Source organism: Macadamia integrifolia, chromosome 14 (assembly GCF_013358625.1).
Source record: "Macadamia integrifolia cultivar HAES 741 chromosome 14, SCU_Mint_v3, whole genome shotgun sequence".
Classification (NCBI taxonomy): domain Eukaryota; kingdom Viridiplantae; phylum Streptophyta; class Magnoliopsida; order Proteales; family Proteaceae; genus Macadamia; species Macadamia integrifolia.
Genome location: NC_056570.1, coordinates 28,442,352 through 28,459,218, shown reverse-complemented (window position 1 = coordinate 28,459,218; position 16,867 = coordinate 28,442,352). Strand labels below are relative to the sequence as shown.

At 36.5% G+C, this 16,867-nt stretch overlaps 1 protein-coding gene and 2 long non-coding RNA genes across 9 annotated transcripts; 1 reads left to right on the top strand and 2 right to left on the bottom strand.

Moving 5' to 3' along the window:
- Positions 1–7: 7 nt before the first annotated feature.
- On the bottom strand, positions 8–7,986 carry LOC122061574 (putative disease resistance RPP13-like protein 1). 7 transcript variants are annotated; one of them, XM_042624906.1, is made up of 9 exons: positions 7,462–7,986; positions 3,484–7,320; positions 3,287–3,368; positions 3,013–3,193; positions 2,840–2,939; positions 2,318–2,435; positions 2,108–2,236; positions 1,890–2,013; positions 8–1,484 (listed from the first exon to the last, which is right to left on the bottom strand). In XM_042624906.1, exons 1-2 carry the CDS (start codon positions 7,783–7,785, stop codon positions 3,622–3,624), a joined length of 4,023 nt encoding a protein of 1,340 aa, XP_042480840.1. In that variant the 5' UTR covers positions 7,786–7,986; the 3' UTR covers positions 8–1,484; positions 1,890–2,013; positions 2,108–2,236; positions 2,318–2,435; positions 2,840–2,939; positions 3,013–3,193; positions 3,287–3,368; positions 3,484–3,621. The 7 variants fall into 7 exon arrangements, with proteins under 7 accessions (XP_042480840.1, XP_042480838.1, XP_042480839.1 ...); XM_042624904.1 differs by having other exon boundaries at positions 8–222; XM_042624905.1 differs by having other exon boundaries at positions 1,890–2,005.
- A 6,160-nt stretch (positions 7,987–14,146) lies between these two features.
- On the top strand, positions 14,147–14,887 carry LOC122061997. Its single transcript, XR_006134764.1, has 3 exons — positions 14,147–14,275; positions 14,434–14,522; positions 14,612–14,887. It is a non-coding gene; the product is annotated as an uncharacterized LOC122061997 (long non-coding RNA).
- Positions 14,557–16,756, bottom strand: LOC122061998. The gene is made up of 2 exons (XR_006134765.1): positions 14,860–16,756; positions 14,557–14,730 (listed from the first exon to the last, which is right to left on the bottom strand). It is a non-coding gene; the product is annotated as an uncharacterized LOC122061998 (long non-coding RNA).
- Positions 16,757–16,867: the final 111 nt, after the last annotated feature.

The following is a 16,867-nucleotide window of genomic DNA, read 5'->3' as shown; positions in this document are numbered from 1 at the left end:
GGCATCTTTTCAATGTTGCCAGAATAAGCACAATGAAGGATTAAAACTGCAATCAGTAAAAGAATATCAGAATATAGAAACAAGGACAACCTGATGGAGGTACTTATGAGGACGTCTTCTATTCTTGTGAGCAGGATAGTTAAACCAGGTCTCGACAGAATTCTGCCAGTGCTTTCTGAAGTGCCCACTAGGCACTAATTGTTATGCTTAACCATGTATAACCTGAAAAATTGGAACAAGAGTGAGTAATACAATTCCTGTGTGAAAACCCTTGGTCTTTTTGATCCTCTTGGAAGTTTTAAGTCAACGGATTAATTAAAAAATAAAAAATAAAAATCAAAGAACCAAATGAAGCCAATCATGCAATTTTTCGCCACTCTGTTTGCTACTGTAACTACATTTGTTGGAAGCAAATCTGCAAGTCTGCTTCACTAAAATCAAGGTGCATCATGCACACAGTACACTTAAATTGAGAATGGGAACAATGATACCACTCACTTTTTTTTTCAAGTGAACAAATAATTTATGATTTTATATTCCCATTGTAATTAACTTGATAAAGATTTTATACAGTTCACAAATTCAATTAGCATTCTGGCTCCCTGCCACCATTTCCTAGGCAAGGTAGGATTGAAACACTCAGAATTATAGACCCTGAGCCCAACACCAGGGATCTACAGTATCCTGCTAATCAATGAACCTTCCAAATATTATGGACAAAATTCCAAAAGAAGTTACCCAGGAAACCAAAATTTGTCCTTCCAATCAAATGATGGTGGAAAAGCCAATATCATAATCCCCGATTACAACAGATAGTTAAATCCTCTTGATGCTCAAAACTCCTACAGTTGAAAGACCAAAAGAAAAAATTACCTGACCAAGTACAGTCATATCAGAGAATCTCCAACTGAAAACCACTCATAAGTTATAAAAAGCTGCCAATTTAGTCTAGTAACAAGGAATACCCGAGGAAGAAGGATCTACTAGAATTAGACATTGAATATCCACAAATTTCACTTCCTGCCACCACATAATGGAATGGCTTCAGCACCAAATAAACCCTCAGACTTGCAAGAACTTTGGACGTGGCCATTGTTCTTGGTATGATTTATAGTCTGGAAGCACCACTTGAAGCTAGATGATAAGTCAGACAGAGACATGGGTTCATCCCCTGTGTTTGATTCCAAAGCGGATCTTATGTCATTGTCATTTTCCCTATGATCCAAAACGCATCATCAGCCGAGGAGTAGTAACCAAAAACAGAGTTATGTCACGGAACATAATTGTTGTAATTGTCTCCCTCTCAGATTGTTGGTTGTAGCACATCAACTTCCCACAACTGCTGATGCTGATTTTGATATAGCAGCCATCTTGCTCCATTGAATTGTAGTTCAGACACATATCATTGGCCCAGCTTTTAATGCCTGAGAAGCTACTAGTACTCTATGCATACACTATGAAGCTAACTAAATTTAAGTACTTAACTGAAAAAAAAAAAAAAAAAATCAAATGCATAATTTACCGAATGAAAAAAAAAGAAGAAAAAAAAAGCAAAATGGTTAACAAAAAAAAAAAAAAAAAAAATCACTAATAGATTAATCAGATTAAGCTTGGTGGAAGAACAATGACGAGTCTACATAACTAAATAAGCATATATAGAGGTTTAGAAGAGCATCTTAATATGCAGTGAAGGAAAGATCTCCCACTACAGGGACTGACTGTAATAGACAACCATGAACATTTGATCTCTTACACTTTTGTAGCACATTTTTAGAGTCTAGGCCAAGGCAGAGACTTTACATATCCCTGTGGCAGAGATTCTAGCACATTATCTGTAAAAAATCAGAAATCAATTTCAACTGTAAGCAGAGGGGGAGGATGTGGTCTACCTCTGACATCCACTTGACGCAGCCATGCCTGCATGGTTGATGAGCATTCCATCCATAAAAAATCCCATAATAATAATGATCTGCCCTGTATGTCTGTAGTGTCATTGAATCATGCTCTTCATATCTCGTCATCCCCCAAAGAAGAGAAATTAAATTAATAAACATGGCATAACATAAAGTAACAACAGAAATCATACAATTCTGTAGAAGAAAATTACCTCACTTAAAGTGGTTGGGCCTTATTGAATTTGGCTATCTATTGTTACTTCAGGGATTTGAGAAACCTTGGATCACTCTTCCCCTTCCTTCTCTAGGCACCGTTTTTCTAGCATTGGACAATTCTGGATCTTCAAATATTTAAGAGAGGTTAGGTCAGAGAGTCCATTGTGTAGGGATCCAAGAAGTGGGCAATCATTGATGCAAAATACCTAAGGTTGGTGGGAAGAATGGTCTTCGGAATGGACATGGGAGCAGGATATCCGCCAATGGTGAGAGATTGAAGACTTGTGAAATTACAGTTTCCCATTTTCGGAAGAGTGGACTTTTCTGCAATTAAGAAGAGATGCATGAGTAACCACAAGGGGCATGTGGAGGGGGTGTGGAATAGATGAAAATTTTATGATATGAGAACAAAGAAAGAGATTCCAAGACTTCGCCGCTTTGGTTTAAGTATTGATTCCTCTCCATGAATTGTGCTGGCACTACTAAAGATTCTAAGGATTGAGAGTACCTCTGGACCAGCTTGGTGGTTTTTCATTAGATATTCAGATCTTGGTCCTCATGCATAGTAAGCATTTTAGGAAAAAAAGACAGATACCCAAATGTAAAAATGCATTTATATTTTTTCTGTAATAATAGTAGCAGCCAGGTGGGCAACTTTAAACTCAGTCAGCTAAGTTTGATTTATCTGGATTCTATAAAGTTTCTAGTAACACAAAAATAGAACTGACATTTTGATCTGGATTAAGCTTTATCTTCGAGGTTGAATTGTCCTGCAGAGTCCAAAAGCCTGCTTGACTTCCTCTGCATTTGGACAGTGGCTCCAGTAACCTACACCAAATATCAATATCAATAACAAATTACAAACAAAATAAATTTTCCAATGTCCAGAGATTTAGCATACAATTCTCCATGTATCACCCATCTGTGCTGAAAGAGCAGGGCTTCCCTTTTGAAAGCTCCAACACAAAATCCTATTCATTCGTGACTTTTCTATTTTCACCTAGGAGTTCAAAGGACCCCTCCTTCTCCGCATGTACCACTTTCAAAAGAATTCCCACAAGTTCTAAAGGCTCTTCCTTGACCTACATATTACATAGAGAACAAAAATGGTTGGTTAGGGTCCAATTCAGTTCAAAATGTAAAATTGAAGAACAGAGAGGGAACATGCCTCATACCATAAGCATCGATCAAGGATCCACCCAAAATAAACATTTTGTTTTGTGGTCTTCGGTTCCTCAGAACCTGAAAAACTCTCACCTGTCGATCAATGAGAAAACGGTATGAAACACAGAAATAACAATTTCTCTAATTTATTTTCTGGTCTTTGGATTGCACATTTAAGCAGTTGAACCAGAAAAAATGGAGATCTTACCTGAACCTTAGGCGTTGCGGTCGAGAGTGTTCGCGGCAACCAGTAACAAGCTCCTTTCACAAACTCTTGGACTTACGCTCAGGAGACAAGCGGTGAAGCGAGGCGACCGTCTCTCTGTTCCCATTGTAATTACGAGACTCATCTCCGTGTCTTGCTTTTAAAAAAATATTTTTCATCTACTCTTATATGAGGGATTTGGGATTGGGAAAGCTTGGACCACTCTTCTCCTTCCTTATCTAGGCACCGTTGTGCTAGTATTGGACAATTGTAGATCCGCAAGCAATCAAGAGAGGTAACGTCAGAGAGTCCGTTGTGTACGGATTCAAGGATTGGGCAGTCACCGATGATCAAATGCCAAAGATTGATGGGAAACATGCCTTTTGGAATGGAGACGAGATCAGGACATCCAACAATAGTGAGACATTTAAGAGTGGTGAGATTACGAAACAAACAGTAGAGGAGGGGTTCTTGATTCGTGCAGTCCATGAGAGAAGAGCATTCCACGATGCTCAGGTATTGAAGTTTGGTGAGTTTGTGAAGCTCCTTGGGCGAAAACTTCAGTTTCCCACATTTTTGAATCCATAGGTCCAAAAGCGAGGTGGGTAACCCCATATCTGGAAAGAACTCAAGGGCAGGGCACTCTTTGATTTCTAAATCGGTGAGGGACGTGAGTTTGAGCAGTCCATCAGATAGTCCCATGGCCAAGGACTCTAGGTTCTTGCAATCTCGGATGCTCAATTTTTTAAGTGCTGTAAATAACCTTATTTCTGGAAAGGTCACAAGAGCAGGGGAACTTGTGATTTCAAGTTCACGGAGGGAAGTGAGTTTGTACAGTCCATCCCGCACGCAGTTCACGTTACAAAGTACTAATGATTGGAGGGATGTGAAGTTGTGTAGTAATCCCGGCATGGGCAAGGACTCTAGGTCCTTGCAATCTCGGATCGTCAATTCTCGAAGTGCAGTGAATAACCTTATATCTGGGACGGTCACAAGAGCAGGGCAATATGTGATTATAAGTTTTTGGAGACAAGAGAATGAATTATTTACACATGGGGCTGATGATGATGGGCGGTCAGATTCAGACAATGTTGTTATGAGGTCACATTTTGACAGATACAAACTCTCAATGGATGATGGAAGACTCGGAACCACCACCAATTTTGGACATTCACGGATAGTGAGTCGTCGTAATGAAGGAAGAAACTGCGGTAGTTCAATTAGGTCATTACAATATTCTATTTCCAGTTCAACCAAGATAGGGAGGCATTGAGAGAACATCTTTAGCTTGTGACAACCACTTATTCTTAGCTTACGAAGGCAAGGGAATTGTCCTCCGCTTTCTTCTTCTTCTTCAACCACTTCGATCCACTCTTCCCACTCCTTTATCCATTCAATACATAATGTTTCCAATGATCGAAATTGCTTATTAGCTGATGATGATGAACCACCCCCACATAATTCACTTCCCACAATTATTATAGCATTGCAACCATAGATCACTAGGTGTTTGAGCAAGGGCAATTGCCTAAGATAAGGCAGGGACATGCAAATTTTGCGACAATTAATGAGACTCACTGTCTCTAAATTAGAGAAGGAAGGATTCTCTATCCAGCTTGGGAATCTCGTACCACCATAATTTTGAATCCATAGTGCTTCAAGATTTGTAGGAGGCTGTAATTGCTCAAGTACATCTTCCTCTACTTCTTCATCTCTTCCCAAATCAGGAAAACTATCATCGTCTTTATAAGCACTCCACCGCAATCGTAGCCCAAGAAGGTGTGTGTTATTCTTTAAATTGTCCACTATGGCTTTTGTCTCGTTCTCATAGCCAACATTTTCCAAATTTGAAATGTCCAGACTGCCATGAAGTTGTTGGGGCCACCTCAACTCGCTACCATTTTTTTTTGACCCCACAATGAATGTGCTCAATGTCTGAAGACTGGTTAAGTTACCCACTCTTAATGCCATTTCATAGGAATATTTCTCTACTGGCCATACGGGGAGAAAAAGATGACGAAGGTTTATGAGGTTATCCATCTCTTCAGGATACTCTCGAAGACGTACACAACCAATTAAGATCAATGTTTGTAGATTGTAAAGACTTGCAATTGAGTTGGGTAACTTTGTAACCATAGATTTTGAGAGATCAAGAAGCCTTAGGTGTTTCAACTTGCCAATTGAATCAGGTAACTCAAATTTTCCATAGTTTCTTAAACGTAGCACCCGCAAGAATTGGAATTGGAATTGCATGGTGAATAAAAATTGGTTAGGGAAACCAAGATAATGTACTTTCAGATCTAGAAGAGTGCGTACATTCATGGCCTCAAGTTCTGTTACTTCAACATTACAATATTCCATAAGGTAGGACAAGTGACGGGTTGTTGTCGTAACAACTTCGGATGTCTTATCATACTCTTCCCTCCTACAACATATTCCATTGGAAACAAATTCTGCCAAATCATGGATCAGATCATGCATCACAAATCCTGATCCCGTGTTACTGGATGACTCAAAAAATGACCTGATGTGAAATGCTTTTGATAAATCATAGAAGCTTTTGTAACTAGTATATAACATACTTGGCATAGGAAAAGGGGATGTCACATCGTTGGAATGAAAACGATCAGATAATTGAAAGAAGGACCTCATAAATAATTCATCAAAATACGCACCCCCTATATCTTCCACTCGTTTTTTTCCTTTTGGTTTTGATTGAACAATACCTTCCGCCATCCACAACATAACTAATTCAATCTTGCCAAATACATAGTCTTTGGGAAACAAAGCACAATATGCAAAGCATCTCTTCAAAAGTGGTGGAAGATGATGATAGCTCAACATGAGTGACGGTAGGATCTTACCCTCTTTTAAATCCCATATTTCATTCTCCAGAATATCTTTCCACTCACTGTTTTCCTTTTTATCTTTCAAGAGGCTGGCAAGTGTCTTTATAGCCAAAGGTAAACTCTTACATTTTTTCACAATTTCTTCTCCAAATACTTTCATCTTTTGATTTGCTTTGGTTGAATCTCCTTCTTTAAAAGCGTGCCTTCTGACCAGTTCAAAACAAGCCTCGTTCGACAAACCTTTTAGATGATAATCATTCTCTGTAGTGCGCACCATTGATGCAGTTCTTTTGCTCCGAGTTGTGATCAATATCTTGCTTCCTAGTTTACCGAATGCAAAAGGAGTCTTTAAGGCATCCCATTTCTCAGAATCCTCGTTCCACATATCATCCAAAACCAATAAGAATCTTTTGTTGCTCAAAACTTCTTTAAGTTTCACCTGTAACACATCCAATGAATTAGAAGGAGGGGATGGTGACTTAGTGGCTGAATCGTGAATTTCTTTAGTTAATCTCATGACATCAAAGTCTTCCGATATGCAGACCCAAGCTTTGAGCTGAAAATACTTGTCAACTCTCTCATCGTTGTAAACAAGTTGAGCAAGGGTGGTCTTGCCAAGTCCACCCATGCCCACGATGGGCAGCACTGAGAATCTATTATCATAGTCATTGGGGCTTGGAGTTTTTAACAACCAGTCAACAATCTTCCACTTATCTTCGTCTCGGCCAAAAACATTAGTACTATTCACCAAAGAACTTGTCTGTGGCCTTTCACGGAATGGCCTTGAGGACCCAGATCCGATGCTCGAGTTCATTAATCCTAGAGCAGCACCTTTTTGTTCTACACTTTTTAACTTCTCGTGTATATCCCTCACTTTTGATCCAAACCTTTTAATTCCTTGCAGCTCTTCGGCCATGTTAAAAACCTTAGGCTGATCAATGCCTTCTGAAGTTTCATTGATGTCCTTATCCGCAGATTCTGTACCATCAGACTTGAAAAAAAAAAAAAAAAAAAAAAAAAAAAATAATGCTACTTTCACTTGGAGCTTGGAGTGAGAGGAACAGGGGGGTTTCAACCAGAAATATAACCCAAAAATAAAAGGAGATCGAAAGATGGAATGCTGGGTACGTACCTGTTGTTGGGTTTGGTGATGAGAGTTAGATTCCAATTTAAGGCGTAGAATTTCAGTGGCATAGTCATCCAGAATGTCTTCCGCATCGTAGAATAATTGTTTGAGGTGATTGAGCCAAAGTTTGACAGCATCATTGGTGAACTGCTTCACTTCAGCTTCATCAGATAAGTAATGAATCCTAGCTGACGTCCACTTCAGTGACTCCACTTCCTCCAAGTTTATCTTCCATCGGCGAATGAAGTCCCATAACTCCGGAGAGGAAAACCTATCCAACGCCCCCTGAAGGAAGGATGGCCCTCTAAAACGCTGTCCCACACCTGACATCTTCTTCTTCTTCTTCTTTCACACACACACAGAGGGAGAGAGTCTTCTTTCAAAGAAACAAAAAGATGTAAAGCAAGGAGAGGTTAACAACCGAACCAGAAATTAGACAGAGAGAGGGAAGAAGCAGTAGATCGGATTTCCCTTACAAGTGATGTAAGGCGAAGGCGTGTCACATGACAAATGATCAATCAATCTCTCTTCCAATAATGTCGGTCATGAAAAGGATTTTTATTTTTATTAAAAAGAAAAATGAAAAAAAAAAAAAGAGTGTGTGTACAGTGTATGTGAGAAAGAAATAATTGAGAAAGAGAAACTTTCTTGCTTTATGAGGGAGACAATGGGATCCACACGTTTTCCTTCTTTTGTTTTTTGCTTTTTCTTCCATGCATCTCCGCACTTACACTTTATTTCAATTCTCCCATCAATTTCTTCTGTTTTCTTTTCACACTTATTGTCCTTCTACGCATGCGCTGTGGTTCCCACACTTATACCAGCTGGTTTGATTGCTCTATGATTCAGGTTGGGTGTCGGTACTAGGGGTATAAGTTTAACCTTGACAATCCAAATTTATCCATTCTAAGCTCGAATCCTATTTAATCCAACTATGAGGGCCAATCCGATCCAATCTTGTGTGGGGTTGGGCTGGGCCTGGGTTGAGGCATAGAAAACCCAACCCCAACCTAACTTACCTTGAGTCTAACCCTGATTAGTATTGTACTTTGTAGAATGAAGGTCTCTCCTAACCAAGGGAGGAGATTAAGATGAATGATTAGATTATGTCTTAATATGTTGACCGTTGGTTGAGAAGATTAAAAAAAAAGAGCCACATGAAAAAATAGAGGCACATGGAATCTCCATGAAAGAATGATAAAATATCATATTCCACATAGTTTAATGGAGGAATTTATTTTAGGGTTTTAATTAAAAACCATTTGCTTCAATAATTTTCTTAAATTTCAGATTTTTTAATGTACATGTTGTCATGTTACATCACCTGGTCTTAGGGCTCAGGTCCTCAAGGTGTATACCTAATATTTTGGATTGGGATTGGCCCATTTGGGGATTTGGGGACAATTCTCAACATGGACTTTCATTGTAGCCATTAGCCAAGATTTAACTCAATCCATAATGTCATTGCATCCTGTTATCCGAATGAAGAAAGTAGCTAAAACAGGACAAGGAAACTTTCCAGTGCTTTTGAAAAAATTGACAAGAGATCTTCATTAGTATAAATGACCATTTCTCTTTAGACTCTTAGCACATGCCAACACTTTGAGGAATTTAAGGGGTAGAGGGTCGGTTATGGTCCATGTTTTTATAGATTTTGAAGTTAATGGAGTGGTTTGAAAAAATAGAATTGGAATTGAAATAGAAATTGAGAATATGATTCCACTAAGAAGACCAACGAGGGTCAACCCGAACCAACTCGGCCACACCCTGAGCCCTGTAGGGTTGGGTTGAGTTTGGGGACCTAGGGTTGGGTTAGGGTTTTAAGAAACCCGACCCTGTTTCACCCCTAATTGGTATCATGGTTTGAGGAATGCAATTGGTTGGTTTTGGTCTAGATTAATTGTAATCCTTGATCAATATTATATGGGTGAATTAATACAGATAAAGGGTAAAAGAGTCTAAATAAAAATTTTAAAATCAAAATCAAGTGTACTAAATTGATATTAGCTTTCACCGATTCCATTCTCAGTACAAAGTTCTCAAATACTGATCAATATCGGATTGAACGATCAATATTGGTATCATTAATCACCCAATCTTGATACCTCGTTAATCTCATATTTGTGAAACAATAGCGCAAGGTTTTTGGAAAATTCTTGCTTCAGTGAATCAAGAAAGCTCGAGACCAAGCACACAAGCAAGCAGTAATTTAAGGTAAAAACTCAAATACTGCATATATTACACATGACTCTCAACATACACTTGACCACAACTACCATGTGGTAATAAAGTAATCAAACCCTTAAAGAAGGCTTATTTAATTTGGCAGTTGCATTTAGTAGCTAGGCTTGGTTGAAGCAGGATTATTAATTAGATTGTAAACATATTTGTTAATTCTAATCCAAATGAACATAAACCAAAAGTGTTATCTTAAAACATGGAAAACTGGAGTGTATTGTAGAAAATGCCTTTTATGCGTGGGTGAATAACTTCTTTGCATGATCAATGGACATTAGTGGGTATGTGAAATTTCAAATCCACAATCAGTAGACTCGAAGGATGATTAATTAAAAGTATTTTCACCACTCGACCACCAACCTCATTGGTCATGACCTATCGAGTGAGATCCACACGTTTTTGCTTTTGCATTATAAAGATTTGCTTTTGCATTATAAAATTCAGGTTTCAATCTCTTTGTCCTTTCTTCACACTTATTGTCCTTCCTTCTGCTGTGCACTGTGGTTCACACTTGCCATTTCCATATGCATACTGCTGTCACGGGCCCACAACTTGCAGGCTGCAGCTGGATCTTGACTCCTCCCGGGTCCACGTTTTGAGTCAAGATTGGATTGGGATTTGATAATAAGTGATTGAGAACGACTCTGGCCCCACTGCACTAAGTTGAAGGAAAATATCTTGTTATGTTTCAGATTGATTCAGCGTTTTATTAAATATATGTATGAGAGAGAGTTGTCTAAAGGAAGCATGTGTGGCCTCTGCACCAGCATAGTGACTGATGAAAGCACTAATAAAAATTAGCTTTTGGACTTTTATGAGCTGGTGGGTTAGTTATTTCACCTCCCTCTTCTCACTGTGTTTAAGGGCAAAGGCTATGCTGTTTCTTAAGTTTTATTTTTCCTATAATTATTAATTTAATTAGTATTTTTTTGATGATTTTTTTAATTTCCTCTAATGCCCTGATGTTCATATTGTTAGGACAATTCCCAAGAGAAAAATTACAATATCTTAAATAGGGACATGCAGTTTCGATTTTGAACCGGTGCCACAAAAATCTTTTTCCCCTTATTTTTATCAAGGATTCATGACTAAATTCAAAAGTTAGATCAGAGAGATCCATTATAGCAATAAAAAAAAAATTTATTTATGTTGATCAACTATTAATTTCTTCCCTTTATAGATCCAAAATATTAATTAAGTTAAGATTATTTATGATATTTATAATCAATTACAAGAAAAAGTTCTTTGTCATGTAATTAGTACCATGTTAATTGCTAAGGGTGGTTGAGAGGTACATGTGCTCATCTTAAGCCAACCATATGCATTAATTTGGCTCAATTCCAAATTCCCAACATTATTTTACGGGTTTGAAATTTAAATTATTTAAACAAAAATCCTCCCGAGATGTAAATTGAGTGAATTTGAAGAGGATATACCACTACCTATTATTCAAATCCCATTGATATAATTACTATCCCAAGTTCAAATATTAAGAATTTAGACATTATACATGAATTTTAAATTTTTTTTTAGTGGGAAGAAAATTTTGATATGAAAAGCCAAAGGCTTCATCATGCAAAGAAAGGAGAAACTAATAAATGTTATTCTTGAATTATTAATTGGATGAAACTAATGAAAATTTGTTAATTAACCATTATGAGTATAAATATATCTCTTTAGGATAAAAATTAATTTCATGGTGACTGTGACATCACATTGGAGAGTTTAAGGGGACAACTTGGGTCCCAAAAACTCAATTGAAATTGAAGCAGAAGATAGAATGATACAATATAGTGTTAGTATAAAGATATTAGATCATGAAATCAATTTTACTCCTACATTTGAAGGGAAGTAGGATCCTCATTGTCGCTGCTAATATTGGGAAGATATGTTTCTAAAAGAACGTCAACTGAACCAGTAAGAGAGAGAGAGAGAAACTGCAAGATAAGATCATGAAATCAATTTTACTCCTACATTTGAAGGGAAGTAGGATCCTGATTGTCGCTGCTAATGTTGGGAAGATATGTTTCTAAAGGAACGTCAACTGAACCAGTAAGAGAGAGAGAGAGAGAGAGAGAGAGAGAGAGAGAGAGAGAGAGAGAGAGAGAGAGAGATAAAGGGTGTCAAAACCTAACCCGTATCGATAAAATTGATCGAAATCAATCAAAAAATGCGAATTGAACCAAATTGATTTTTATTGGATTGGTTTTGGATTGAGGTATGCTGAAACTGACTGAAAACTAAAACGAACTGAACCGACCAATAACCAAATCGAAACCAAACCAAATTAAACCATTAAAAAAATAAGTGATTATGAGATTATAAATTAGTGAATTGATTATCCATTTTTTACAATGTTAGTGAAAATATTTTTAATTGTTAGAAGAATTGTTACAAATCAATGAATATGATGTTATGAATAGAGAAATTGATTTGTAAATTGTAACAATGCTTCCATTGATTTCCTTGTTTATTATAAAAAATTAGTTGGATAATTAAATGAATGATTGGATAATAGAGTTCATTTTATGATTTCAATATTAGTTTTCTTTTTAGTAAGTAATTATTCATTAGTTTCAATATTAGTTATCTTTCTCTTACAATGATAAACCATGATTTAATCATAAATTTAAAGTGTTTACGTCAAATTTTTGTCACTATAGATTATGAATGTAAGATTTCATTATGGTTCAAGCCTAATAATAAATCGATATAAACCATTAGTAACCCGATATTGAAAAACCAAAATAAATTGAAATTAAATCGGACAAAAATCAAAATCGACTAAAAACCTAAGTTCCTTAACGGATTGGTTTTAATCTTTTTCATTCTTAGACCAAAACCAAATCAAACCAACCGATTGATTGCCCTAGTGGAAGAGACAAAGAGGAAAAAGAAGAAGAAACCCAACCACATAAGAAGGCTTATTTAATTTGACAGTTGGATTTAGTAGGATTCCATCAGGTCTATGGTGGGTTTTTAAAGGATTATTAATTGGAATATAAATGTGTTTGCTAATTCTAATCCATCTGAATATAAACCAAAAGTCTTATCTTAAAACATAAAAAGTTAGACTCTCTTTGGTTTGAGTTATATTTGTATTTATTTGACTTATTTCTATTTTTACAAGTGTTTGGTATAATTTATAACACTTATTTCTATTTATAATAAATTAGAATAAATCACAAATCACAAATTACTCTCAAGCTATTTGTAATTTCTGGCAACAAATCATTTATGTTGATTTTTACTACCTTAATGAGCACGTTTGCTAAAACTATTCAAAATCAATGGTAAATAGATGACTTCAATATGTTTTATACTTTTCCAATAAAAAACCTCAAATCCTATCATCTCTCTAGCTCGAAGTTCAAATCTGAAGATGAAAACTGAAACCTATTTTCTCATTGTATAATCTATTCTATAAATAGTAACCAAATAAATACTATTTGTGATCCATAGCTTATTGTTACAAATAATTTTTGAAAAATAGTTAATAAATACAAATAGAAATAATGCCAAAAGAGCCTTAGATTGGATGGTGGAAAAAGCCTCTCTGTGGGCGCATATCTTCCATCTAATTTTTTCCCTCTCCCCTCCCTGCTAAACCTTGAAAAACAGAGTGAATCTCGGAGAAGGTGAATTGGCCTTAATCTCACGATCAGTTTTAAAAATCAGGAGTTAAGTAGTTAAGTTGTGCTTTATAGTTTAAAAATAAATAAATAAAACTGCCCAAACAGAGCAATTTCCGTATGAGACATTGGGAATCTGGAAAGTGGGATCCACACGTTTTTACTTTTGCCATCATAAAGATTTGCTTTTGAATGACAAAGAAGATTTGAATTCATGCGGTTTGGGCAATGATATTTTGAATTCCATATGTGGTAGATGTGGGCTGAATTTTGGAGATCATAAGAACATAAGGTTATATGGGTATTTCAGTAAATTTCTTATATAAGGGTTTCTTTCTTTCTCTATAAGCAATCTAAGAGAGGTATGGACACATGCATTATAACTCTATTATCCATTGATAGTGAAGCATGATCTCATATCACCGCGAACGTTATGTAATTTGGTCAAACCACGTATACCTGTGTTCATTTTATGATTGTTTGTTCTTGTTTCCCTATTATTTTTTGCATCATTTCAAGGTTAAGTGCCCGTTTGGTATCCTTCCAAAAAAACGTTTTATCGTTTTTACGTTCTATTGGAACAAAAAAATGCAAAAAACTGTTTGGCAACATTATGATGTGTTTCAGTTTTTTTGAAACAAAAATTGAAAAAAAAAAAAAAAAACGATTTGGAGGATGAAATACGGAATGACAACTTGTCATTCTGTCCATCAAGTTTCGTTCCAAACTTGAAAAAAGCAAAATAGATCGTGAACCCTCGTTCCCGATAAAATCGAGTCGAGGGCACACAAGCAGGAGAAGAAGCACGATCAGCACCCCTCTTTCACCTCTCACCCTTACACCCCTCTTTCACCTCTCATCCTTTCACCTCTACGCACACAGAGCAGGAGAAGAAGAAATTTGTGGTTGGAGAAGAAGCACGATCGAAGCTTGAATCCTCGACATAGTAGGTATATCTTCCCTTTCTTTCTTCTTCTTTGTTCATCTTCATTCTTCTTCTTCTTTTTCTTCTTCTTCTTCTTCTTCTTCTTTGCTCTTCTCTCTTTCGCACGAACCCTAAAAAATTTTGGATTTTTTACAAACCAAATTTTCTCATTGTTCTTCTCAGGAGAACTTCGCTGCTCTTCTCTCCTCGTCTATGCTCGTCGATCGCGTCTGGGTCTCAGATCTCATCCCTGCTCATTTTCGCTCAAACAGGTACGCCTAATTAGTTTCATTCTTCTTCTTCTTCTTTGCTCCTCTCTTTCGAGCGAACCCTAAAAAATTTTGGATTTTTTACAAACTAGATTTTCTCATCATTCTTCTCAAAGGAGAACTCCGCTGCTCTTCTCTGCTCGTCTTTGCTCGTCGATCGCGTCTGGGTCTTAGATCTCATCCCTGCTCATTTTCGCTCAAACAGGTATGCCTAATTAGAAAAAATCCATCAATGGTTTGTTTGCGTTGCCACAAATCTAACAAGAACAAGAAACTAAAACAGCCCTGATCAAAATTAGAGAGTAAAAGAGAGGAAAGTAGAAGAGATAGATGAGTTTACCTCTCCATTCGATCATTGAGCTTGAATAAGAACTTCTCATTGTCCTCTACAACTCTTACTAATCTATCTAACAAATTCTTTCTTTCTTGAAGACTGAGGTTCTGAACATCAACTTTCATTTTCTCTTCATTAGTTCCAAGGAGTATAGCTTTCCAAGGAGTATAGCTTTCCAGGGAGTAAAAGAGAAGAAAGTAGAAGAGATAGATGAGTTTACCTCTCCATTCGATCATTGAGCTTGAATAAGAACTTCTCATTGTCCTCCTCTACAACTCTTACTAATCTATCTAACAAATTCTTTCTTTCTTGAAGACTGAGGTTCTGAACATCAACTTTCATTTTCTCTTCATTAGTTCCAAGGAGTATAGCTTTCCAGGGAGTTCGAATTTTGATTCTATTGTGTTTTGTGTGTATTGTTTCAATAATCAGATTTCCTTTCAAGCCTATATTAATTTCCACCCTGTATGGGCACTTGGTTGTGAGGGTTGGCTATGGAGACCCAACTATGGTAGATAAAACAATTGATGAACCTGTGCATCAACAATATAATTTTTTTTCGATCTGTGCATTCAAGGTAGAGCATGTGCTTTCTGTAGTTTTGAGCTTCAGAATGAAGGGTTGCTTTCTCTACAGATTTTTCATGCAGAATACCTTGTAAATTGAATAGAATCGATGCAATAAAAAAATTACAGGTATAAGGGGAATGAAGAATACGAAGAGGGGAAAAGTGGGGTTCTAGAATATTGAACACAAAGAATCACCTTGGGGAAGGAAGGTCAGAAATGAGTTGTCTAATTTATAGCAATGTATTTTGTAAATATGTCAAGGATATATCCTATTTGGAAGAGTAAAAGTGGGGTTATACAGATTTAAAATTTGGATCTATGAGACAGTATTACTGTTTGATTTTTTGTTTTCACTGGGAATTTTAAAGGTAAAATATCTCCTGTTGCTACTTCTATTGAATTAATACAACAAGGCTTGTGGGATTTATCAACTAATGGTAGATTCATTCATATTTGCTATTTCCCTTGCTCTTCTATATAACCGTATGCCTTATTTCTGAAGTTACCTTTCTTAAAAAGAAGAGCTTATCACTTGTAAGTTACCTCGTTGCCATTTAATTTTGTTGCTTGGTCTATCAGAAAAAAAAAAAAATTCTTTGCTGGTCATTGAGAATGTTATATCAGTCTGAACATTTCTCTCTTCTCTTTCTCTTAATAGAAGTTACTCCACTCCATAAACTTAGTAGGCCTAGTAACACTAAATATTGTCAAATTAGGGATTTTATATTACTATTAGAATTGTGGTTTTTCTATGTTTGTGGTTGTTTGGAATTCATGGTTCATTCTACTTACTTCTCATGGTCTCATGGTATCTGTTAAAGGTATTTGTTAATTTAATATTCATTATATGGTTGTTAGTACACGTAACAGAATATATACAAGGACAGATGTTCGGTTTTCAAATCAATTTCTCCCTTGCGCACATGGATCCGATCAGTCCGAGCTTTGGTAAAAGTCAAGAAGTTGAAGTAGAGAAGGAGTTGTTTGCTGAGTTGCTACGATCCCATTGGAGTTTGAAGAATATTTTAATGCCAAATAAAAGGGACGTCGTTTTCTCAAAGCATGGACAGTTATTCTTAGAGTTCTAATTGAAAAACAATAACTGGATCCGAATAGGACTGATCCTCTGCGTGAATGGGTGCTGCTCAAGTTTACAAACAATATAAAATGATTTTTTTTTTGGTTTTAGAATTGGGTAATTTTTCTCCACAAGAAGCAGAACCGAGAAAGAGAAAGAGAGAGAGGAAGAGAAGCAACCTTGAGAGAGAGATCCAAAAGGTTGAGATGTTGATGGTTTGAGCATGTTCTTCTATATGTCAAGCAAGCAATCATCAACGGGGTTTACACAGGCTGAGGTAATCCGTATCTGAAATCCCTATTTTTATATTCTAGAGTGTTTATTGTTGAGAAACTCTAGATCAATGGTGCATTGGGTTGGGATTTTA

Coding starts and splice junctions, on each gene's coding strand:
- LOC122061574 (XM_042624906.1), bottom strand. CDS start 7,785: ATGTCAGGTGTGGGACAGCGTTTTAGAGGGCCATCCTTCCTTCAGGGG. Junction 7,321..7,461: donor ATCACCAAACCCAACAACAG/GTACGTACCCAG, acceptor TTTTTTTTCAAG/TCTGATGGTACAGAATCTGC.